The sequence below is a fragment of the Echeneis naucrates genome, chromosome 1 (genome assembly GCF_900963305.1).
Source record: "Echeneis naucrates chromosome 1, fEcheNa1.1, whole genome shotgun sequence".
Lineage (NCBI taxonomy): Eukaryota > Metazoa > Chordata > Actinopteri > Carangiformes > Echeneidae > Echeneis > Echeneis naucrates.
The window spans coordinates 21,683,535-21,709,760 of record NC_042511.1 but is presented as its reverse complement, the minus strand read 5'-3'; the positions used below and the strand labels follow the sequence as shown (position 1 = coordinate 21,709,760).

The 26,226-nt window shown below is 39.4% G+C and overlaps 2 protein-coding genes across 3 annotated transcripts; both read right to left on the bottom strand.

Annotated features, from left to right (window-relative positions):
• Positions 1 to 12,763: 12,763 nt before the first annotated feature.
• cyp4v2a (cytochrome P450, family 4, subfamily V, member 2a) lies at positions 12,764 to 17,893 on the bottom strand. The gene is made up of 11 exons (XM_029501101.1): positions 17,701 to 17,893; positions 17,389 to 17,501; positions 17,108 to 17,193; positions 16,586 to 16,776; positions 16,433 to 16,502; positions 16,219 to 16,345; positions 15,953 to 16,126; positions 15,151 to 15,253; positions 14,086 to 14,220; positions 13,080 to 13,259; positions 12,764 to 12,942 (listed from the first exon to the last, which is right to left on the bottom strand). The coding sequence occupies exons 1-11, from the start codon at positions 17,891 to 17,893 to the stop codon at positions 12,764 to 12,766; spliced, it is 1,551 nt and encodes a 516-aa protein (XP_029356961.1).
• An 884-nt stretch (positions 17,894 to 18,777) lies between these two features.
• Positions 18,778 to 23,503, bottom strand: tlr3 (toll-like receptor 3). Of its 2 annotated transcripts, none has more exons than XM_029505323.1 (5): positions 23,434 to 23,503; positions 21,818 to 22,285; positions 21,526 to 21,720; positions 19,533 to 21,388; positions 18,778 to 19,438 (listed from the first exon to the last, which is right to left on the bottom strand). In XM_029505323.1, the coding sequence occupies exons 2-5, from the start codon at positions 22,271 to 22,273 to the stop codon at positions 19,207 to 19,209; spliced, it is 2,739 nt and encodes a 912-aa protein (XP_029361183.1). In that variant the 5' UTR covers positions 22,274 to 22,285; positions 23,434 to 23,503; the 3' UTR covers positions 18,778 to 19,206. The 2 variants fall into 2 exon arrangements, with proteins under 2 accessions (XP_029361183.1, XP_029361177.1); XM_029505317.1 differs by lacking the exon at positions 23,434 to 23,503 and adding an exon at positions 23,079 to 23,199.
• Between the last annotated feature and the right edge of the window lie 2,723 nt (positions 23,504 to 26,226).

Sequence of the window (26,226 nt, the reverse complement as noted above, 5' to 3'; positions counted from 1 at the left end):
AATCCCAGAAGCTGTCACATTTATGGTAACTAATCACCGAGTTATTTCACCCCAGGTTACCCTGATGGAAGAAGTGATAACATATTATGTATATATAAATATACGTATATGGGCTGTAAAACTGTAAAAATTAAACAGTATATATGCAATAGTGGCATGTATATATAAATTACAACACATAATTCAAACAGTAACAAATCGCAACAGATTAGATGGGACCGCCTGTTAGTAAATTACAAAAGAAAGGAGCAATATGAAGTTCGCATGGAAGTATCACAATTAACACACCCCATCAAATTATTCTGTTAACTTGTTGCCCTACCCAACTTCTGCTTTCATTTCTGTTTTTATTTTCCTTTTTCTTTTTTTTTTTTTCATATTTTACTTTGAAGGCTTCTCTGCCTAGGAATTGAATAATTGCTACCATAAACACTTTTGGAACTCAGTTTGTGCAGAAGGACAGTGAAGAAGAGCAGCGTAATGTGGAAATGTTGGCATTTGAACAGTTGCTCCCACTTTGCCTCGAGGTGGAACGGCCGCCCACAGCCCAAATGTACTCTGTAAAGGGATCCAAGTGCTGTTTGTCTGCATCGTTGCTCAACTTTATTTATTTGTTTAGTGCTTGATAGAAAACTGCGAAAAACTTTCCTTGAAACTTTCTACACTAATTTTGTGAGAGTATGTGACTTTGAGTCGTGAATATATTAAACTTTAGGGAGTATGATTGTTTACTCTGGGAGTATGTTGACAAGCAGAGTACACTCCTTAGCGATGCTAAGTTTATTTACTATCAGCAGTAATAATTCCAGCTCATGGAAACTGTTAACTGCTTTTGTGTTTTAGTCCCTTGGGTCCCCTTTGAAGAGTGCAGAGTTCATTTACATAAACTGTTAGTCACTTGTGAATGTAAAAATCCAAATGTGTTAAATGATACAGTATAAAGTTTACATGGCGTACGCTGAGAATGAGTCCTAATAAGTGGAATATGTGCATAATTTTAGTCCCCAGGACTAGTGTGCTTGTCCTCTCCAATTACAAATGAATAAGTGGAGCTTGCTTCAAATGCAGCTGTATTTATGTGATTTTACAATGATGTCTCTGGAAGTAGGAAACTGTATCAAATATGCTTGTTTTTTTTCTCATTGTAACTGTCAGAAAACTGTACTTGTGCACCTAAAGGATACTGGGACCGATTCACGTGCGTAGAGATATTATCAGGGTGTTTGGAATACACTCCACTGTCTAACAATGGGTTGGTTTTGGTTTTGTCTAGCTGATGTGGAGAAGATATACACATTTCTCCTTCCAATTAGAAAAACAAACTTTATACAGTACAGGCCAAAAGTCTGGACACACTTTTCTATTCATTTGAATGAGACGATGTGTCCAAACTTTTGGCCTGTACTGTATCTGCATTTGGACAGATCTGATGTGCTTTCCCTGATATACAGTGATCGGCTGAAAACACGTCACAGCACACTAGACATTTAAAATATTTATGCAAATGCTCAGTTATGCAAATTGATATGGCGGTAGAAATCATTGACATAAATGTGTGAGTGCAGTCCTCCTCTCTCCACGTTTGAGCATGCAAGAGTTGTGCTCATACCAATTTCCATACTGAATGTGGCCGTCTTTGTGTTGGGAAAATCTCATATATTTCTGATTCCTTCCAAGATTACTTTCCCAGTGTTGAAAATGAAGTTACACTATAAAAGCTGAGCTTGTTTTTTCAATATGATTTGATACAGGCTGAACATCTTATGTCACATATATGTTGACAATAATAACAAAGCTTCTTTTTACTCTCTTTGGTTTAGTTTGGAAAAAAGTTGTCACATATTTGTTGAATCACTGATCACTTTGTGCACCCCATGTTTTGGAGCAAATCCCAACCAAGTGCCAGGTGGAGCCTTTAATCTGAACTGTTGTTCATGCTGTGTCTGCGCTGACACTGAGAATGAAAGAAAGCTCCTCACCCATTTGTCAGTGAATGTTCATTTCAAGATATCTTTGGATCAATAATGAATAATAAAGCTGTCAAGAATACTATTGATGTGTAATAATGTAATGATACGATAATAATTAGTTCCAGTGGGGGCAGACAGTTGGGTATCTCTTTTCAGGTGAATTTAAAAAAAAACGTAATTGTCTAACAAGTCAATAGAAAGATGCTAGTGGGCATAAATAGGAACAAATCTGATCGAAATGTGTGTGTCCGCATGAATTAAAAGATTTCAACTTGGGCAAAAATGTTATGTCTAAGACAAGAAAGAAAGGCGGGAAAGGGAATGAGGGAGTATAACACAGCCACACAATATGTTGCTGTTCTGTCAACACACTTTTTGTCAGGGGTGAATTAACACAGAATAGGAAAAGAACAGCATAAAATGGTAAATGATGTGAAGATTGGTGATCACAAAAAGCTTCAATGTCAAAAATCTGTCTCCTCTTTAAATCAACAAATATGTTAGAATGATGTAAACAGTCATACTGAGCAGCGCTGGTGCCCGTAAACCTGCCAGATGATGTGGAGAACATGCGGCTGCCACCATTTTGATGTCAACCCCTGGGACTTCCTTTTCAACAACCTCAGTGCCCTCAGTAAGCTGTACGCTCTTCAACGCAATAAAAGATATTATTGTTAGCTGTAAGATTAGTCCAGAATGGTATAACAACATCATTACCATACAAATCTTCAAGTCTAAAACCTTTATGTTGTGAAAATTAACTGTGCTCATTTCACAAGAGGTGCTTTAATGTTGTCTCTGCCGATTGATAAATGATGATGTTCTGCATTTTTTTCCTTTTTTCTCTTGAAACTTTCAGAAACATTACCTTTTCTTTAGGTCCTTTAACCTACAAAGAAATTCCAAACAAAATCATCCTCGCTCTCGATCTGTGAGTGTTTGGACATAGTGTGTCAGTAGAAGATGATACCTCTACATTGTGCGGTAGAACCACTAAGTCATGCTGCTAATTTTAGGCCCTCCTAAAGTCTGACATGATCAAAGCAGCATGTCGGAAGCAGCCAGCTGTCTAATTCACCTTTGAGAATATATAACTTTGCCATGACTTCTTAGATTTTGATGTGGGGGAACATGTGTTTGTTTAATGTTTGACTTTAATGCTGTCTTGGGTTGAATATATAGATGTTCGTATCGTGTGTCATCTGTCTGTGTACAGGGTGAATGGCTGACCTTGAGGTGCAAACACTCAGTGAGCAAACCTGACTGACTGACTGTGGAGATGCGTTTTGTATATATAGATTTCTCGGAAGTCCTGCGTTCTTATTGGAATTTGAGCTCACCCTCACTAAAGAGCGTCTGCTTCATCATAATGTAAGTTCTCATGTGGTAAATGAAATATGGCCTCATGCACTCAACCCCGAATTGATCAATGCCAGTCACGTGATGGCGGCTTGTGCCTCACCTCGCACAAAAAAGTGCCCTCTGGATATTTCGTACACGTGAGTGAATTTTAATTTGAAGTGCAGATGTGAAATTGAGTTGTCTCCTTTCACTCCCTTTTGCTCCTCATTAGTTGTAGCCATTGTTTCCACATAACCTGTTTAATTTTGAAACTTAATTCATAATTTTTTATCCACTTAATGCAGCACTGAAATGCTATATTTTATAGTTTGGCATGAGAAACTGTCAAAGGTGATCAACAAAAATTACAATTTAATTTACCCCCATCCATTTACTCAGTGCATCAGCACAGGGCTAGTCGCAGTACATAAAGCTTTATATTATCACCATTATGACTGAAATTGAAAGGGAAAAACATCAGCCATCTATGTGTCTACCAAAAGTGGTGTACAATTACATTGCTGGTGTTACCGCTCGTTATTGAAGGCCTACTTTTAAACAGCAGTTGGCGTAAAATTTACCTGCACGTTTGTGCCCCTATGATCCCTTGAATCACAGCCAAGACCCAGGTGTGACTTTTACATGTGCAGAGGCTTACAGTGAGAACTGTTTTTCAGAAAGAAGGAGCTTTGTGTGAGCATGAGCGTCTGGATCTCATAATGTTCCTGTCGGTGTCACGCTGAATTGTGCAAGTTCCTGTGAAACCAAAAGTTCATGACATCAGCAATCTGCAGAATCTTGGTTATCATATGTGGGAGACATAATCAGTCAGATCCAAACAAGGTTGTGTGTCTGATACTGCACTGTGCACTTCCACATTTGGTCACACCTGTAACTCTGGCAGCTCATAATATTAAGCCAAGGCCACAAGGCACAAGGCGCTCATGAAAAGTTTATTAGCATTAAACAGTTTAAAACTGATAAAAATAACTTGAAGAGGGGAAAAGAAATACCCATACACGAGAGGAAAAATGGGTAACTGTTTTTTCATCATAAAAGTGATTCAGATACTAAAATTAGGAAACATTTATGAGAGAAGAAAAGCTAGAGGGGTAAAGGATTCTGCAGAATTTCCCTCAAATGAATGAAGTGTTTTCTAGTTTTAGTTGTAATTCTAAAATTTCTCTTGTTCATATATGTATATTAAGCTTAACGTGGCCCATCTATGCATTAACCAGCTTAAAATTATAGTAGTCATTCTTATCAATATCAAGAATATAGGCTGGGGTGAAAATGAAGCCATGCTATGGTGATGACAGCATACCATAATGTCATCTCTTTTTAGTTCAGCACAGGACTAACAAATGCACTGATAGATGATTGAAAGTAACAATGTGGTCATGTCATCATAGTTGATCATGCATAATATGGAAGCTGTTAAGTTGTACAATTATAATAATACATGAGTGACAGTTAGAGCTTATTAGCAGCTTCTGTTGACTTTGCATTAAGCTGTGGTGTGGTGGAAAGCCTTTTATGTTAAGGTGATAGAAGCACTACAAAGCTGCAGTGAGAAATGGAGAAGAGCCTGAGGTCTGATGGGGTAATCTCTTCGTGAGTCATGTGGTTCTGTACACACATTTGACAAGAGCACGTATGTATGTAGTATGTAGCAGGACTACATACAAAATTCTGCTTCCAAAAGAACAGGCCACATTCACATTTCTGCTAAGTCAACTTTTGGCCAAACATGGTGGCCAAGGATAAACAGAAGAAATCCAGTGGATTGCAATAGATCTAATGGCTGAATAGTAAGTTATATCTGTGTTATTTATTATTAAAACTCTCTTATTAAAAATGCTTGCCCAGGAAACAACCCTGAAGCTAAAATTATAATGTTCCACCTTCGGAGTATGTTGAAGAGATAATGAGTGACCAACAGTCACTTAAAGTCTTCAGCATATATGGAGTGAGAGCTGCTGGCGCTTTAACCTTGGTGAGGCTGTCACCTTGGCCTTCAAGTGTCTGCCAGGCCCTGCTCATGATTATGCCATTATGCTTCTGTTAACACTTTCTTCTATCCTACAAATGGTAATCATGTGCTGTTATCTGGCTCTGCATGCAGTTCATCTCTTTCTTTTCCTCTTTCTCTGTGGCTGCTGGGAACCCGAGGCTGAGACGGTGCAAACTTTGAGTCGCATTTAACCGCACCTTTCTTTCTCACCGCCTGTTACACTGCAGAACTCACACAGGGGTCATTTCTGTTCTTTTTCTATTTTGTTCCACCTTGAACACGAGAACCCTGTAATTTCCTGATAGAAATTGGGCAGTTTTCTTTACACATACCACGACATCATAAAACTAGCCTTGAATATTCTATTACAGCCCTGAAGAAATCATCTGCATTGTGCTGCAGCTGCATATGTTTTCCGTTTCTGAACCGTTTCTTTTTCTTAGACTCACACTTGATCTTCAGATGAGTGACAATGCTGGGTAAGAAAAAAACAGGATATATTAGTGTAGAAATATAATTAATACAACAGGTTCCATACTGGCCTAAGGGGGACGGGGGGGGGGGCGGGCCGGCGGTTGGTCACTAACTGGCAGAGATGGGGTCGCACACTTCAGACTGGACTAAAAGACTCCATACATGACTCCGACTTGTGAACAATCATTATGTTTTCGTTCAGCCGTATTAATATCGAGGAAATTCTGGAACATCTCATGAGCTTGATGACACTACTTCCTTTTTGTCATGGTAATAACCACATTAGGCATCGGGTCACACACTCGTACCTCAGATGACTGCTTCTGTAACGTTACCCTTTGTTAGGTTTGGTTATAAAAACTTCAAAAAAGATGGCATCAACAAAAGAAGCGCAGACTGTTAAAGTCTGTGGTACCATAATTAAGGACGCTGGATCAACTACTAATTTTATCAGGCACCTGAAAACACACCCGGATCTGTAACTTAAGTTAAGTCACATAAGAGCATATGAATTTTTAGCAAACATGTTTAGCTTAGCATCGGCTATGTAACGTTTACTTGGTTTTGCTACTAGCTTTGTAATTGCATATTTGAAAAGATGAGTGAGTGTTTGTTTGCTTGTCACATTTGTTTGCATAGAGTGGGGTTGACATGACGTAAAGAATTTCACAGGTAACGTTACAGGTTTATCAAGTTACCGTTACAATGGATGATAGATGATAGAATGCTTATTACAACCAGAAGAGACATGAGACGTTTATTTTTTAGAGACTAGAGACTGGACTTGACTTGTGACCAAAAATTTGAGACTTGACCAAGTCTCACCACACAAAGACTTGAGACTTGACTTGGACTTGCAAAAAGAAAAAGACTTGTGAACATCTCTGCTAACTGGCTTGATGAATATAGAAATTATGTGAATCATCGCCAGGAGGAACACCTATAGATTATGCAGCAACAAGATCTCTTACTGTATATCAGAAGGGAACCTTCTGGGCTTTCTAGGCCTTCAGAGAATCCCCTTAAAAAATTCTGGACCAAAAAATATGATTAGCTATATATATATATATATATATATATATATATATTTATTTATTTATTTAAAAAGCCATCTAATTTAATGTAATACAATACATTTAATATATTTCTCTCATCTATGTTCTAAAAGTTGTAGGTTCACATAAGCAGTGAAAGGGTTACTGTCCTGAAACACGTTATCCAATCAGAATCGTCCGTCTTGGACAGGTGGCTCATTAAGTGGGCGGGATAAAAACAAAAGATCGTCAGCCTTCGTGGAGTCCGAACTGAGTCTGAACAGTGGGCAGAGTGGTAGCTGTTGAGAGACAGTTAAATGGCGTTGTGGCTAGCTTAATAAACTAAGCTGTTTATTTAACGTAGCCTAAATGGTCTCCAGTTTTATGTAGTTAATGTTGAGAATGTTTCTTGTTGCGGAGAATGGTATTGATGTTATGGTCTTTTTGTTAACATCATTGTCATCGTTAATTAAATGATTGCAGTTGTCAAACGCTTTCAAGTCATCATACTGTGCCTGATTTCTGGTGAAGGTGAAGTGGTGAACCAGCTGTAGTGCTCACGGTTCACCACTGCTGTAAATAGATTTCCATCTACAAAGTGTGTCGTTCATCTTCTACCGCTTATCCATTTCCGGGCCATGGGGGAGCCAATCCCCACTCACACTGGGCGAAGGCGAGGTCACCCTGGACAAGTCACCAGTCCATCACAGGGCCAACACACAGAGACCAACAACCTCACACTCACACTCAGACCTACAATTTAGTCACCAATTAACCCAAACATGACGCTACAATGACAGCAGCAGCCTCTTCATTAAACAGGATCACCTCTACTAAATGAGAAATGAATACAAAGAGATTGTTTTGGTGTCACGGTTCAAGAAGGACTCAGCACTGATACATTGAGCTGCAGCTGGTTTTTAAGACCCGGCCCACTGTTGTAAAATTGGAGCCATGACCTACATTTCAAACTATTTAGCTGTGAGATTAAGTACTGGTACTTCAGAGGAAGTGAAGGATGTGTGTCCATGGTGCCTTGAGCACCGCTCACTTGTCCACCAGAAAGATGCCAGCTAACCAGCTCATGTGCTTCTCTGGGAACAATAGCCCTCAGAAATCCTCCCCCTTCACTGAATGCAATATCCTCAGATGATGTTTGGTGAAAACTGTTTTTTCTGGTTTATGTGGTTTGATCATTAGTTCTCGCTGATCCTCATTTTCAATTTGCCGTTCCTTTAAATTTTTGCTCTCACGCTTTCACTCAGCCTGACATCTCATTTAATTCCAGTTTATCAAATCCCACTCACTGCCTTTTTCCTGTTTTTCTCCTTCTTCGTTCCTCTCTCCATCTCCATCTCCCTGCCTCCTTCCACAGTGGATGACTCAGTCCTGATCTGAGTTTGGTTTCTAATAGGGACATTCACCTGATGAGAAAACTCACTGAATCCATGGTGATGGAGAAGGAAGAGCAAGAAAGGGATCTGGAATTGAGTGTGTGCTTTCATCATGAGTGCTGGTGTGGCGTTTGTGTGTGTGTTTGTCCATGCATGCATGTCTATGGGGAGTGGCCAAAAGGAACCAGCAGAGATAGTAGTATGTCATGAAGCACCATGCTCAGTCAGATCCAAGAATACTGTCACATCCTGTACTCTTCAACACGAGTTACTGTGCTCTGTGGGCCAGTAAGATCTATAGGAGACGTAGATATAAATACAACACCATCATAGCTGCACCATCCTCTGCTGTCCTGAGGCAGCTGCAGCTTCGCATCTACGCTACTCCGCTGATCGTAATAGGTTATTAAAAGTGATTTGACCCTTTTTTGATCAAACGACATCAACAGTTGAGTATAAATTCATAGTTCATAGACACATGAATTGATTGTTTTACTATTAAAATTTAGAATGCATTATACTATAGGTCATAATGGAAATCATGCATGTCGAAAATGAAAGGATACAAGTTATTATTAATATAGATCCATATCCATTTCACGTCTATCCTTTAATTACTTTTTCAGTTCCTTTTTAGTTAGTTTAGTTTAATTGTGGCCTGAAAACTTCATTTGCCAGGATTTTTTTTTTTTGTCTTGTTTACTGGCACCAGATTGCATAAAAAGATCAGCCAGACCAGTTTTACTTTCATATCCTGTCCTCGTCTTCCATCATGTAAATTTGTAAAATAAGAAAAGTATGTACTCACCCAGCACTTTCCTAGAAACACCTATAGACCAACGTAGTTCCACAATTATCCAGACAGCCAATCGCGCAGCAGCAGGTCACTGTATAAGGTCAGGCAGCTGCAGGTCAGGAGCTTCAGTTAATGTTCACAACAAACTCAGGGGGAAAAAAAAAGTAACTTCTTAACATGAACCTTTGAGCCATTGTGGCATTCGGCAGTTTGTGCTGTTCTTCCATCCCTGCAAACAGACACATTACAATCTTGTTAACTTTTCTGTTTGGACTTGTTCAGAACACCATCCACTGCTGCCTCTATCTGGACATGAATTTGAACTACACTGTGTTTAAAAACAGACTAGTTAAATTGATGTTCCCCATGCTCTGCTCTGTGTCAGGACATTTATGTGGCCTAAGAGCACATATTTTATTTCACTCGTTCGGATCTTTAGCAAAATTAAAATTCTCTAGATGAAACAGGAAAATCTGTCATCATTTTGTGTTTTCATTTAGTTAACTCACAGAGACCAGTAGTGGAGCTCTTCACTGTGTTTTCATTGTTATTTGATGGTACCACATCATAGATTTGTGCGTCCATGGGGACAGAAAACAGAATTTATTAGATTTTGTTGTTTTTCCTTCTCGATCCAGTGCTTTTGACTCCTCAAATCAATAATTGTCAGTCAAGGATTGTGTGAGGTTATAGAGGTAGAGGTTATACACATAATTTTTTCTTATTCTGGGAATATGGCTTAATGCAGTTTGCACTTTATAATTTTAAGTTACATATAGTGAGATTTTAAAAGGCACCAAAATCTTTTAGACTCAGCGTCCCTAAAAAGAAAAAAACTCAGAATTTTGTCCAAGCAAAGTAGAAACTTTTTAGAATAGCTTAGTACTTCAGCAAAGTTATGCAAGGAGAAATATCCATATTCAAAACAAAATTTTGGGGTATCATTGAAAATTATCTGAGGGTCGAAGGGTTCCCTGGATTTCTGAACACCTCTTCAAAAGTCCAGCCTGTGACTTTGTCTCTTAGCTGTTTCTGTAATTTTTCCACTTCAAACTTTGTATGGTGAATAAAATTTGCAGGCTGCTGAAATGAGCTGTCCATGATTACAGGAAGATTTAAGAACAAAGGCATCAGAAAAATAAATGTTGCATAACAGTGATTATGTTATTATGTTATGTCAATATTTCTTCATCCATCTCATGTCAACAATCTCATGACCCCTCGGATTAATTTTGTGGCCTCTTTGGAGGTTGGGACTCGTTGGGGCTCATGCTGTATCTGTTTTGGAAATAGAAACTGCACGCAGACTTCGAACAGGCTGCCAACAGGGTTGTGCAAACTTTCCGGGGAGTTCTGCCAGCAACCTATTGCCCTTCACCTTTTTCAGCAGTTGTCTTTGCTAATTGATAGTCTGTTTTTCTTTTGTAGCTGTGGATCTGATACTGCTGTACACATGGGACTCTCATCTGCTGCTGCTGAATTGATTGAATTGATTGAATGTGATTAAATATGATTACACAACCGCAAAGCTCAGTGGAATAAAACCACCAGGCTTGGGATTGGGTCAGTTCTGAGCATCCTCAGCCTTTATCCATGTTAATGTGTCTTTTTATGCTCATAGTACTCATAATTGTCAAATAATTTAAAATGAACAGTTTGTGATGCTTGCAACATTAGCAAATAATGAGCTCAGGAGGCATCAGTATTGATAAGCTGCATGATTTATCATCACTAAATTTTGGTTCAGTTTTCTACTGATCCATCTTCATACTGTTTTTATGATAATTTTAAGATGGTTTGAATTATTCACTCACTGTGATTCTAATTACACAATACTTTTTTTCAGCAGTGCGAAATGAATGCTTTATCAGAACGTATCAGAAAATATCTAAAGATGAAGCTTACAGTCCTGGAAATGAATCTCCTGTAATCCGCCCACTATAGCCACACACCACATCTGAGCAAACGCTCCTTTATCCAAGCCACTTATTAGAGATTCTCAGATAAATGAATTCCTCCCGCTTCATTTGGAGTCGAGGCCCCAGTGCTCTATCCAGCCATCGATTGGAGATGTGCTCAATAATTCATATAATAGCATTGGAAAAAGAGCATGTGATTCATCATCAGTCATGTCATTTTGGTGTAAGGCAATGACCCTTGTAGGCATGCCAGCTAAATCATCCCATGACATTATGGATGGGGTCATTTATAACTGTGTCATGCTATGATTACTTTGTTACAATGGCTCCCTTTGACCTTAGTATGATTCAGTGAGTTAAGGGTGTTTGCTCTTTATGATCAGAAACCTGGAGCCACTTTCATAACAGTCCCAGCCAGAGGGTGATGGCATGTCTTGGTTTTTTGTTGTTGCTGTTGTTGTTGTTTTGGGTCGCTTTTTGAAGAACTCAAGGCAGCACGGCAGCATAGAGGTTAGCGCTGTTGCCCCACAGCAAGAATGTCACAGGTGTGGTTCCTGGCCTGGGGCCTTTCTGGGTGGAGCACATTCTCCCCGTGCCTTTGTGGATTTCCTCCGGGTACTCCGTTTTCATCCCATCATCCAAAGACATCATGTTTAGGTTAATTGGTGACTCTAAATTGTCCGTAGCTCTGAGTGTGAGTGTGAGTGTGAGTGGCTTCGTCTCTGTCTCTGTATGTTGGCCCTGTGATGGGCTGGAGACCTGTCAAGGGGTGCATAAATGTGAGCTGGGATTGGAAACTAATGTACCTCTCCGGGGAAATTTATGGGCCTCTACTTTGTTTAGGTGTCAGGTTTTGAGTTCTGTTGTCTGGTTTGAGTTCACTCTCAACCCCCCAAACTGTGACATTAGGTGCAACATTAAACTCTTGGTCTACCACTAAAGCCAACATATTGACATTATCAATGGAATTATTTTATACAGTAACATTCAAGGGCAAGTTTTTCTGTGAGCTGGGCAATTCCAGTTTTTAAACAAACACAGTAGGCTAAACCAAGTGTAATCAGCCTGACCAGTATAATATGGTACAGACATGACAGTAAATATCTAGATATGTAAGAATATGTGATTTAATGTGTCCTTTTCTTAGAAGACAGCTTGACTTCTCATTGAAAAAGTTAAAATGGCACTGTCCACATTAATGATGGCACAATCCCTGCAAAAACCTTAACAGTGAGCCAGCAAGAACAACCCAGTTTAACCCAGAAAAAGGAGCAGCTAAATATTTTCTTGTGTACTTATCCTACTATGAAATGTGAAAATGTCTGTTCTGAGCCAATGTAGTTTTTATACAAACTAGGCAAAGTGTAATCAACTTTTTATTGTATGATTTATAATACTGAAAGATTATTTCCTTTAACATTCCACTTGGATCGCACAAACATCAGACAAGAAAAGGGACATAAAGACATGCAGTAAGTAAATATGTAGTAGTTTGGAGTCGGATAGGGGTTTGAAAATTAACACAAATTTGGCACAAATAAATGGTTTGTCATTGTTATTGTGTTTGTAGATATAATGAAAGCAGGTTTGTTGTGAATCTCAACTGCACCTCTGAATTTGAGTCTCACACATACACACATTCTCTCAGCAAAAAATATTTTTATCCATTAAAAATAATCATTTCCACCCATAAAACATGGTTGCTGTCTCTGTAATGGTGCCTAAAAATATTCCTGTGACTACTGTCATCAATCTGAGAGGACGGTAAGTAAATGAAGACCATAAATTTAGAAGAAAGGTGTTAATAATCTGGAGCAGGTGCTAGTTTGAAGAGGTCTGAGGGTTCTTCTTTTCCACTTTGATCCAGATACCCTTCTCTGGCCGAAGGATGAGCTCTCCCACTGGCCGCAGCTCGTCTCTTTCCTGACAGGCTTCAATGTTGAAGTTACGAAGGATGGAAGCCAAAATCACCTTCTCTTCCATCAGTGCGAACCGCTGACCTGAGGAGCGTTGGAGTGGAGCACACACAGCAGTAAGGCAACACACAAATGACACACTTAAAAAAGACCAAAAAGAACTAAAAGCATGTACTGAGACAGAGCCAATAAACGGCAAAATAAAACTCTCTTGTTCTCACCTATACAGTTACGGAGTCCAGCAGAGAAGGGGATGTAGGCGTATGGAGGCCTTCCCACTGAATTCTCAGGTAGGAAACGTTCAGGCCTGAACTCCTCGGGGTCAGGGAAATATCGGCGGTCACGGTGAAGAGCGTACGTGATGACAATCGCATTGGCACCTTTGGGAACCTTGAAGCCATCTAAAGGTAAAAATACAACTTGGTTGACATAAATGTGCTTTTATTTCATGTATGCTCATTATTTCAGGGCATGACCTTAAGCCAATAAGATCCGTGAAGAAGACAGGTGAGAAGTGACCAAATAAACACAGAGAGGTGGAAGGCTAAATTAGTAGATATATCTGGTATATTATATTTTTACACTTATGTTCATAGCTTTACAGTCAGTTTTATTTGTTACCCACTATAATGACCCAATTTTTTGCTGTCGTCTGAAAGAAATGGGTTTGGCAATAACATCACAAATTTTACCGAAAATAAATAGGAATGATTACAAGAACAATACAAATAAAAGTGCTGTCATAATGAAGCTGTGAAGTTTTAAGATGATGCTTTTATCTCCCTGCAGCAGCTGCATAGTAAAAGTGTCCAAATGAATGTTTTTGTTGAGTTTACTTTTTCTTAGTACTGCTGTTGTTTTTTCACTGTTTTTAATTTCATAAATTGCCAACTTTCCATTAACAACTTCATGTGATGATCCACCACACAGCACAACAGTTCCTCTTCCACTGCACAGAATCAGCGGTATTTATTATATGTTGCAGTTCACATTATTGCTGTTTAATTTGATTGAAGAAACCCAAAGAAAATTTGCAAAGAGTCAGCAACATAAAACTAATGGTGCGTGTCAAAAATAAATTAATAAATAAATACATTTTTTTGTGAAAATATATCATATTTCACTTGGATCCATGTTCAAAAAAAGGAAAAAAATCATTGCCTGGGGGGCCTTTGCACTCAACAAATGAATGTTTCATTCAAGTGTCATCACTCATCTGCGACTCACTGATATGGCAGTCTTCCCCGATGCTGCGGGCGAAGAACGGCACAGAGGGAAAGAGTCGCAGGGCTTCTTTGATCACGCACTCCAGGTATTTCAGCTTCTTCAGGTCCTCTGTGTTCATGGTCCGGTCAGATGTACCTTTTGAAAATGAAAGGGGAATCCCTGTTAAGCTCCTCTGCAGAGAATATGGATAAGCAGAAAAGAACGAAGTGAAAATAAACTGAATGTTTATGGTGTTGACACGCATATGTTGAGGTTATTGTATAAAGTCAAGATAAAGCAGTAATTTTTATAGACTTCTTTAACATAATAGTAAAAATAACTATATAAAGTTTATTTATTCATTTTCAACTGCTTTATCTGTTTCAAGGTTATGGGGCTGCTGGAGCCAATCACAGCTCACATTGGGCGAGGGGCAGTATACACCCTGGACAGGTCACTAGTCCATCACAGGGCCAATATAGAGACAAACAACCACTCACGCTCACATTCACAATCAATGTAGCGTCACCAGTTAACCTAGCCGTGCATGTCTTTCGACAGTGGGAGGAAACCCACGCAGACACGGGGAGAACATGCAAACTCTGGACAGGAAAGACCCAGGCCGGGAACCGAACCCACAACCTAACAGTGTGACAGCTCTAACCACGCTGTCGTGCTGCCCTATATAAAGAATACATTTATTTAACCAAGCAACTAATTAATGGGCATTTTACTTCATTAATTTTTTCAGTATAATCAAAAATACACTTTTATGTTTAAGGTCAAGTTTAGTTCCTCAGAGTGGTGCAATGTTAGTGTCTGTCATTGCTAAAAAGCCATGTACCTTACATCATGGAAGAATGCATGGGGGTAAATCCACACAGGGGTGGAAATAATTCAATTACTCTCTATGTATTTTGGCAAGGATTTCCACAGCTATTATCCACGTATAAGCTGCCCTAGACTTGTAGCGAAGAAATGATTCTGAACAAAGATGAGTCAAAAGGCCCACAGGCAGGAAAATAAATGAGGTCATGAAAGTGAGAACGCATGCTGTAATTGATGTAAAGGGGATGTTGCTGTTACCGAACACCTCCTGAAGCTCTTGTTGAACTTTGCTGTGCACCTCGGGGTGGGAGCCCAGCAGATGCAGGGCCCAGTTCATAGAGGCAGCTGTAGTGTCGTGGCCCTGCAAAAATAAAAGCAGTTAAATACAAAGAAATTCTTTTTCTTCTTCTTTTTATTTTTGAAAGACCGTAAAGTTGCAGGAACAGCTATTTTATGGTCATAATATTGACATATTATCAGCTCCAAAAGTTACAGCATTGAATATGTGGTTAACAAGTGCACATATTGAAAACATTATAGTTTCAATTTGGAATTTGCTTTTCTTGTCCAAATTTACCTTAAGTCCCCTTCTCCTTGTATCAAATTTTGCTTGCAATTTGGCCATCTCCATTCTGTTTTTGTTATTTTAAACCAGAAGGACCCGATCTGAACAAGAAGCTGGAGCATATGAGCAGTGAGAGGTGGCTCTCTAACCTGTTCTGTGTTTGATTATCAGGCAGATTTATATGTCAATCACCTGGTAACTATGATCTAACCTTATCTTTCTTTAAATGGGACCTTAATTTATCAGAATCAACATCAAGTTGTACTGAAGTACAAACTCGGGACTGAGGCCATAAACTCATTGGGAAAATGTAAATCAACGTGGAGCCATTTTTCCATAGAATTCAAAACAGTCAAACAGACTTCTTTTTCCAACCCGTGGAGTTGCTCCTGCCGATGGCTGTTCGACAGAATGCAGATTTAAAGCACTCAAGCATGGCTTCAGTTTCCAGACCTGGAGTCCCCATCTATTTTTATATTTAGTTTATGGACTAACCCGAAACATAAAGGTGTCCACTTCCTCCTGAATGTCCTGATGGCTCATCTTGCTGCCATCTTCATATGTAGTCTTCAGGAGCATGTCCAGAAAAGCCTGTCTTTTCCTCATTCCCTGATCAGAGTTGCTGTCTGATTCAGCATTAGAAATATCCTCTGCTCGTTCACGTATCACCTGAGAGGAAAGATGGTGGCAGATAATGGAGAGCACTGATAAGTTTTATTGAACATTCACTTTTTTTTAAAACAGGAGAATCATTTACTCACTTTGTAGGTGAAGGAATGAAGAATCTTGAGGGTCCTGTCATGCTCCCGACCCTCACCAAAATAATTATACACAAAGTCAGGCCAAAACCAAGGAGTCCTCTGTCTACGGCTGATGATGTCACTCATTCTTTGGAGAGTAAAATGGAATAAAAGACAAACGTGAAAGAAACTATTTAAGAATGTTAAAAATATTTAAAAAATAAAGGGAACTCACCTGTACACACTTTTGATATATTCTGAATCAGAGTTGTTCTGGGCATTAACTTTCTTTCCCATTGCAGTTTCTGAAAAGACATAATTCAAAAGGTGTTTTGTTTGATCCACTACAAGAATCCAGACCCCATTTGATCCATCCTTCTTTCCTCACCACAGATGATATCCAGAGCACACAGGGTGACGTGACTGAAGCAGTTGAATGGACCCTTCCCAGCCTGTTTCTCCAGCTTCTTCACCAGGATCTCTGCCTGCTCATTCATCACTTCCAAGAAGTCTGTCAGGATAGAGAAATGGAAGGTGGGAGTCAACATCTTCCGGCGCTGACGCCATTTACTCCCAGTGCTGATTGAAGGGGTAAAACAATGATTTCAGGGTGAGAGGGAACAGAAAAATAATTACAACTTCTAATAAGATCAAAACGAATAACGAGATGCAGAAATTCATTTGTCATGTACTTTAAACTATCGTTTCTAAATTTAGGGACAAACATTTAACATTTTTGCAAATTATTTTACACTACCACAATAAACCTTTGTACTCATATGGAATATCTATCCAGTTTTGGACACCAACCTGTGTTATAATAGGTAAATTGCTATAATATCTTTATTGTATATGTCCAATTCAGTATCACTGAACTTTTAATATCAGGCAAAAGAATGCAGGTACATACCTGGTAAGAAGACCCGTTCCCAGCCAAGGATAGAGGAACTTGTATGCATAGGCTTTGTCCATGTGAACAGGGTTCGTCAGAACTGTCTACAAAAGAGGGTTTCACCCAAAATAGAAATGCTTATTTTAACAAAAATTTTTGGAAGTGTAAAAACTGATTGTGTATTTCAAATGTATGTAAGATTTATTCTACTGTCGCTGCAGTGGACATTTGCAAGTTACGCCTATTTTTTATTGTCATGAACTGAATGTGTGAATGTGGAGAAGTGAGACAATATATACCTCAACAGTTTCAGCATGAAACAGAACCACAAACGGCACTGGTCCAACCCAGAGTTTAAACAGCGGTACATCACAGAACTCATGGGCAAAGTCCTGAATTTGACGGAAGAAATCTGGAACAAGAAGAAAATTTTGTAGATGTGCAGTAATGGGGCCTCTTCCTATCAGCTATGTTTGTCAGGCAAGGTAGACTTTGCACCATACAGGTTACAGTAGGCCAAGTGATCTGTGACTTGACGTCTGATATTCATCTGCACATATTTTAAATAAGCCTGTGCAGCCGATTGTAGCATTGAGGTACTTTTTCCTTACCTCCTGCATTGGCTTTGAACTGCAGTGCATTTCCAATGAACAGGTACGTTCCCTCCACCCCAGGAATAGGCTTCATCTCAAACCATTTGTGCAGGTAACTGCTGAGCAACTTGTAAGTGATGTAGGTCAGAGTAGCAATGAAAATGCTCACTCCAAGTAAAGGTATTGAGTAACTTCCAAGTAGAATTGTCATCTTTTCTGCACTTTGTAGGCACGAACTGCGTGTGTGTTTAAGCAGCAGCCCCAGGCTGTTATCTTGTGCGTTTACTATATAAAGGTAAATGCTCCTCCCTCCCATTATTCCTCCATCCCACTGCACTAAATCCACTGTGTCAAACGTATTGGATCAAAGGGGCCCACTGTGATTTTTTGACATTTATTGCTCTTGGATATAATTTTCAAGTCTAAATTATCATGAACTAAATTATGTGAGTCTGTCAACTGCTTCAGAGCAAAAAAGATTTATTATCTGTAATAGGAACAATGGGCAGAAAATTTTAATGCAAGACCAAAGTGAGCGGTAAATACAGTTGATTATCTAAGTGTGTTACTGATTGACAATATGAGAGGTGACTGGCCCCAACCAAGGCTTTGTCCTTTAGCCTCACCTGGTCTGGTATTAACGTAGTCAGCTGTCTTATCGCCAAATATGTTTCAGAACAACTTTAACTGTTGGTGAGTGATAAGTCATAAGAAAAGTACATGAATTGATTTGATGATGTTTAAATTTGAGAACTAGCAACAAAAGACCAACTGTATGTGTCATAATTACTCTCCAACAATTCTGTTTCAGCTGGATCTACAAGACTTTTTAAGTACATCTGCACAGACTGCACTTCCCAGATGCTGCTCTAAGTTGTTAACTGGGAGATTTGCGAATTTGTGAAATATGTGTTTATCTGTACTAAAGGAATTGTTGAAATGTGTGTTACCAAATGAAACAATATTCACATTGCAATGTGCATATGACCACATTACAGTACTGATCTGATCAAATGTTGCCATTTCTTGTTACAGCCACTAGATGTCAGAGTGACACAATATTTATTCTGACTTTCAATATGAGCTTCAACCACGTTTCACTGTGAGAGCGAATACTTTATTAACAAACTGCATCATCATAAGGCCACTTGCAGGAGATATCATTTATAATTTACATTACATGGTGCTTTTATAAAAACAAAAGTGGAAACGTTGTATTTCTGCCCCAGGTGTTTCACTTGAACAGGCAAATGACAAATAATGAACACACACTGCTGCAGTATACACCAGCATCAGGGACCTGAACCATGGCAAACACTTCTAGTCAGTTCTACAGTCTGAATTTAAATAAACAAAGATTGAGTTCTGACAGTGGTATCTGGGACATTCATTAATTATTATTAATTCATTAATTTCATGATGCATAAATGAAAATAATCTGCATATGGTACAAAATTAGTAATAATTTGACAGTAATTATTATTATTACAACTCAAATTTTCCATTATTGTTGATGAAAAACAGTCACTCCATGAGTCGATTAGTCATCCCAAGTGCTATGAGGAGCTTCTGGTGAAAGGCTGGCACCCTCTCCTTGTATCCATGCCAGTCCACAATACATTTAGAGCGCAACATGCCCCTGCGGAGGAAGAGCGATCGAGACAGCTTGTAGTCATGCACATCCTGAAGGAAGACCAGAACCACAGAGTCCCTGCTGGCTTCGATGACTTCGTGAAGAGCATGGTAGGCCGTGAACCTGGATAACAGAGTTTGAGGGGACAGGCTATTTGTAATTTCACACAGAAAGACCAAAACCACTAGAAAAACTAATGAAAGTACATTTCACTTACCTTCTACACCAAGGATCATTGAGAAGACTGTCAGTGATGACAAACAAGATTTTCCTGGAGTTTTTCATATTCTCCACAATGGATTCCATGATAGACTTACCGGGGACGGCATCTCGGTCCTCCCAACAAAACCTGCATGTTTCTTTCTCTAAGGGGCCAATCATCCTTTCCACCCACATGCTGTCCTCCTTTGCATGTATGACATATGCGTCATATTCAAAGTTCCTGCCTTCTTCCACGTTGGCGTCGCTAAATCCTAACGTGCGATTGATCATTATGTTCCAATAAAACTGAATTCTCCAACCATGAAACCGAACCAGAAGCGCCATCACAATCAGCATCATGACGGCCGTACTGCTCAGTACAAAAAGACCCTGAAATGGAGTGATGTCTTTGCAGGAGAGGGTGTCAAAATTCAAGATAGAGCGATTATAGTAAGCATGTGGAGTGTTGCACACATATTGGTCCCTGAGACCTGGCAAAGCAGTCATGTTTGTGTTATTCAACCATGAAACAAACCACAGGATGCTTTCACATGTGCAGTCAAACGGATTTTTATCCATGGCAAGCAGGCTGAGGTTGCTCATTGGAGTTTTAAACACTTCGGGCCTCACAGTTGTGATCAGGTTCTTCTGTAAACGAAAAACCTGCAATGATGTCAGATCATCAAAAACAGAGTCTTTTAGACTGTTTAAGAGATTGTTTTGAAGGCTCAATTCACTGAGGTTATGCAGACCTCTCAGAGAATTTTCTGGGATCTCATCCAGCCCATTACTATCCAGCTGTAGAGTGATCAAGTTCGGCACCCCTTTGAGAAACAAGACCGGCCCACCTACGTTGGCCCACTTCCACAACCGGGCTAAATTATTGTGTTGGAGCTTCAGCACCTTCAGGTTCACAAGGCCTTCAAATGTGTTCTCTCTGATGTTGGCAATGTTGTTGTTACTAAGGTCCAGGTTGTTGAGGTTGGTCAGGGGCCTGAATGGAGACGGATCCAGCTTGGAAGCCGAGGCATTGATGCCCTTTCCTAAAATCAGGACCCTAAGATTGGGGACATTCACAAAGGAGGTGGAGACGAGTTGGATTTTCTGGTAGTTATTGCTCATGTGAATCTCTTCAATGTGGTCCAGGCCCTCAAACTCTCTACCTGTGAGAACTTGATTTATAAAGTTGAAATCTAGAAGAAGAACAGTGAGGTTTCTCAAAACTGAGAAACTTCCAGGATTAATATGCGTAATAGCTGTTCCTCTCAGATTTAGTTGCCTGAGTGGTGATCCTGCAAGTGAGATGAATGTCTTCTCTGAGATGTTTCTGAGTGTTGTGTAGCTACTCCAGCTGATGTCAAGTTCCTTAAGACTTGTCAGGCCTGTAAAGGTGTGAGCTGTGATTTCCCGAACTGCAGTATGCTGTAATATCAGATTCTCCAGAGTGCTCAATGGCTGAAAAGTAAAATCATCAATAATGGGCGTGGAAGAGCTGTGACTTTTCACCAGAGCTTTTGTCATTTGGAGGACCTTCAAACTTATGAGCCCCTCAAACGTCTTCTTGGTCAGGTGCTTAATTTCGTTATCAGCCAGAATTAGAGTTTCAAGTCTGTGAAGCCACCGAAATGACCCATCCTCAATTTTGTTCATGCCATTACTGGACAGATCCAGAGAGGTTAGAGTTGCATTCTGCATCCCTGTAAACGTTGTTTCCAAGAGTGTGACCAGCTTCATCTTCCGGAGAGACAGGGCCTGGATGGATGTCCCTGACAGCTCTGTGCAGAGTTTTGAAATGACTTCAGCACTCATATCGCTCCCATCCACAATTAGGGAATGTAGACCTGAAATGGGTTTAAAGCATCCAGGTTCCAACTGTAAAAGAAAACAAGACAGGGATCTGAGAGTGAAACAAAAAAGGGAAACAAAACAGACAACTGAAACTAATGGCCACAGCCACTCTACATTAGATTTTTGTTTCCTAATTTTTATTTCCTGGTTAAGTTTCCTACTGATTTTAGAGGCACAGATGAAATGTTCAGGGTTCGTAGAAATGCCGAAATGTTCAGGAAGGAGAAATCGTCTTCCCTCAGAGTGCTGAAGATGTTAAATGCCAGATTGAGGGACACCAGGCTGGGCAGCTGAGGATTAGAGCTGAGCTTGGCTGACTGCAGTTTGTTTGCAGAAACATCAAGAAATTCCAGGTTCTGTGAGTAATGACAGATGAATGAAAACAATGTGTTAATTAAACACTTAACAGGCAGGTCCACGAGCTGAATCCACGTATGTGTTGTATTAACTTACCTGGAGTGCAGAAAAGGGCTCTCCTTTAAGCTTTAGCCTATTACTAGCCATATTCAACCCTACTAGACTGCTGCAGTGGCTCAGATCCTCTTTCTTCAGCAAATGCACTTCATTGTGTTCTATGTTCAGTGTCCGCAGCTGGGGCAGCACCTGACACAAGCCCTGGTCCATCTTGGTGATGCTGTTGTACCCAACATCCAGGTGGATGAGATCTTGGTATGGACTTAGTGACCCAGGGGAAATCGCCACCAGCCTGTTGTGAGACAAATCCAGGCTGGTGATGTTCCTGGGGAGGTTTTGAGGGATCACATTGAGACTGAGGTGGCTGCAGTCAGCTCTGCCATCGTGCACGCTGCAGGCTGTCTTCTTCTGGGAGGCTGTGCACCGATAAGGGCCTGCCATAAAATAGCATATGGCGATGACCCATGTTAGGAGGAGGGAACGAGGGGTACACATCACTTTAAAAACCTTTGGAAGAGGACACAGATTAGTAAGTCTTTGATGAGAAAAACATTATTAATCCACAGGGGAATTTTTGTAGACCTGTATTAATAAGAATTAACAAGAGAAACACAGTCATGTTATCATCTTATGAAATTGAAAAGGAAGACAAGTTAGCCATTAGTTGCATGTTTACACACTGAGCAGGCACAAAATGCAGTTTTAAGAAACTATGGTACTCTTTTCAGCTAAAGTAGGTTGTTTTGGGGTTAAACAGAACTTTTTTAAGTAAAGCATCAGCCTTCAAAACTGCTGGACACAAGCTTGGTGACAGTAACACAAAACAGTAAGGCCTATAGTTTGTTACAATGGAGTAGAAACAACAGTTTAATCAATTATCCTTATTTTGTGGGCTATTTATCATTCATTCATTCATCTTCTACCGCTTATCCATTTCCAGGTCGAGAGGGGGGTGGGGGGTGCTGGAGGGCGAGGGCGGGGTACACCCTGGACAAGTCCCCAGTCCATCGCAGGGCAAACACACCGAGACAGAGACTAACAACCACTCACACTCAGATCTACGGACAATTTAGAGTCACCAGTGACCGGAGGTGGGAGGAAGTCCACGCAGGCACAGGGAGAGCAGAAAGCAACGCTAACCTCTATGCTGCTGTGCTGCCCTCAAGTATTTATCAGTGAAGCTTCAATAAACAACACTTTTCAGGTGAGTCATCAATTCATCATCAATAAAATCCGTCCCTCATTTCAGATATTGCAACAAATATTACAAACTATCTTTAAAAACCCGCAGAAGTCTTACCAAATGTTGCCTTTTGCATTTTTAGAGTCCAGGAGCAGCTGATAGGCATCAAACAAAAAAATTCACCAAGTGTTTTCTACAGGGAGCACAACTTCACTGGGAACAAAACAAGGAAGTGTGGCAGCAACTGTTCCGGTTTCGGTTCCTCTTAAATCCGAGTCTGCAGGACGATCGACTTTTTAATGTCTCAGATTAACCAGTTTGAATTGACCAGCCTGAAGTGACTGTGTGGCTGAATCATCATAGTTTGTCAATGAGACATAAACGTCTAATAAATCATAAAACATGTTGGTCGGATCATTATCAAATTTGTTTCTGAACACTGAACAGATGTATAGTATTATAAATGGATTACCTGCAGGCAGCGCCATAACGTAGGGTTAGGGTTATCCTATGGCTATCCTTGAGTGGGACCTTAATATTCTTCTATTTATTTATTTATTTATGGGGATGGGGGGGAATCCTGCGCATTTGACTCCTCCCCATTACACATTGTCGCAGGGTGCAGGATTTAATAATCAAATTCTACTTACAGAGCTGTACTGTGAGGAACGAACAAGCCTTTTCCCTTTCATAAGCAGTTTATTTTTTCTAACAAAACATTGCGTCGATATGTGTGTATATATATATATATATATATATATATATATATATGTATGTATATATATATGTATATATATGTATGTATATATATATATATATATATATATATATATATACATACATATATATATATATATATACACACATACATACATATGTGTAAACGTCGGAGGTGCTACACGTCATCCATGTTACTTCCTGCAGAGGTTCATGTGGAAAATAAAATATTGATGAGTAAATCCATATACACATACTGCTGAGCAGGCAGATAAATAAACAGGGTTCAACGTTCAGCAAAAAAAAGCAAACAAAAGAAACTGTACATGTTAATAAGCAACAGAATTTCAGTTTTGATCTTTTGGCGTACCGATGGGCAAATTCCCACACCGCTCCCAACTCTTTTTAATACGTTTTAATGAAATACAGACAATGTAGTGAACTGACCTGAGGAAAAATGTTTTACAGGCGGGGGCTGCGGGTGTTATACTCTACGGCCCAGCCTGCAGGACAGAATAAGATATTTTACCCGTTGAACAACTTTTTTTTTTTTTTTTTACATTAATAAAATAAACCGCCGACTGGATGCGTCTTGCTGCTGTGCGGAATGACTACCGTAAATGTATGAGTAAATGCGCAAAAGAAATTGTGTTGAATATCAAAATGAGCTGTAAATTTTCAGTAATGTACTGTGTTTAGAAAATATATTTAAAACTTTAGTTTCATTCTGCATGTCCACCACATATCTGACCTATGTTATTCGGTGTTTTATTATTTGTATTTATCTTTGTGTTACTTTTACACATGCTGTATAGTATACATATTGTATACTGTATACAAAATACATTTGCAAGGGGCAGAGTGGCCAAGGTGTGTGAAAATACTGAGGACTTCCTTCAGTCAGTCAGTTTGTCTTGGATTTAACCTGAACCTTCAGCCCCAGTGTAACAGTCAAACTGTTGGGTGGCTGAGGTGTGTGAGAATGCTCTGGGCTTTCTTAGGCATTATTGCTGTAAATTGCATCAGACAGGCAGGGGTTGTTGATCAGGATGGACTCTGTGCTTCTATTGGACTCTGCAGAGTTAAAGCTTTGCACTGATTCAAATCCAACTGTGACTAGATTAGGTTCAGTGTTTAAAACTCCACATATTTTATAGTTATGTTATAATTTTCTACTGTCTGTGTGTTGGGGAGTAAACAAAATGAAGAGTTTTCCAGTGGCGACTGCTGGTTGTTGTTCTTAGTATGTGAGTGCATGAGAATAATTTGACTGCAGTGAACTTTAACACAGACACACACACTGATAACCACCAAACCTTTCCAAGGTTTTGAGGCATGGCTGGCATTGACTCACTCAGTCATTTAAACCAGCTCCAGGAAAGGAAAAAAGAACAAACTGACCAAAAAAAAAGCCAAACACACATAATTAAACTAGTTTTATGATATTATATTATGTGTCCTCAGTCACAGCACAAGTAATATAAAAAAAAGGTTTGGTCAATAAATAGAGTAACACCAGAGGGCAGTAAAATACCATTACTGAGCCAAGAAATAGCCTTCAATGTCCATGCAACCGTCATACCAGGCCAGTGTAAAATGACAGATTTTAGTGTTTTACCATATAACCACATTTTTGAGTTTGCTGTTTTGAATGCAAGTGGGATTTAGCTGATAATAATAAGATATATAGCTTTATTTCATAATGGGACAGTATGAGTGGTGCAGGAAATGACTGGACAGACTCCTTGACTGTTTCTGTCCCTCATAATGATATGTAATTCTACTTGAATGGCATCCAATGATATGAAGGTTACAGGTCTGATATGCTGATCATGTAGCTGTAACACTGCCTGACTGGTTACAGGTACTTAGTTTTATGTCACCGCTTCTTGGGTGATTAAAGTCCGCCAGTTGCTACCTGGACGGATTATAAAACACATCACCCTTGACACCAATTATAAATCTTGTTGATCAGCCTGTTTGCTTGCATTTGGAAATGTTTTTGTGCAGTTTGATTTCAGTCACTTCTGACTGGTAATAGTAATATATAACATATTTTCATTTTTGTTTTGTTCTTTTTGAAATGTAAAATCAGTTACTTGCAAGTTAAATGATAATGCTTTTCTTTAAGAAAGGCTACACATTTGAAGGAAATGAGGACTGACAAGGGTTACTGTACTTTAGGCCTATGTATTGTTGTCATTGCATTTCCAGGTTGCAAGTGCAGTAATGGGGCTGTCCAAACACCAATCAATTTAAAGATAACGACATGGCTATATCAATTTTGAATGTCCAGCAGTAATGGAAAAGCAGAAATGACCTGGTGCTGAACAAGTAATCTATAAATCCTGCAGGGCTTAAAATAAAAGCACTTAACGCCTTTTTAATTATTAACAGTGTGAAGTATATTTTATATGTATTTTAATTAGTTTTGCATAAGCTGTCCTGCATCAAAACACATCTTCTATCATTCCCAAATATGTAATTAATGATAAAATAAATGGTTAATCTCACTGAAATGTATATTTAATTTGAAGCCTGTTTGTAT

Coding starts and splice junctions, on each gene's coding strand:
- cyp4v2a (XM_029501101.1), bottom strand. CDS start 17,893: ATGACAATTCTACTTGGAAGTTACTCAATACCTTTACTTGGAGTGAGC. Junction 16,346..16,432: donor TATATCAAAAGTGTGTACAG/GTGAGTTCCCTT, acceptor TACTCTCCAAAG/AATGAGTGACATCATCAGCC. Junction 13,260..14,085: donor CGGGGAAGACTGCCATATCA/GTGAGTCGCAGA, acceptor TTTTACCTTTAG/ATGGCTTCAAGGTTCCCAAA.
- tlr3 (XM_029505323.1), bottom strand. CDS start 22,273: ATGTGTACCCCTCGTTCCCTCCTCCTAACATGGGTCATCGCCATATGC. Junction 21,721..21,817: donor AGCCCTTTTCTGCACTCCAG/GTAAGTTAATAC, acceptor CATTACTCACAG/AACCTGGAATTTCTTGATGT. Junction 19,439..19,532: donor AATGATCCTTGGTGTAGAAG/GTAAGTGAAATG, acceptor TCTGTTATCCAG/GTTCACGGCCTACCATGCTC.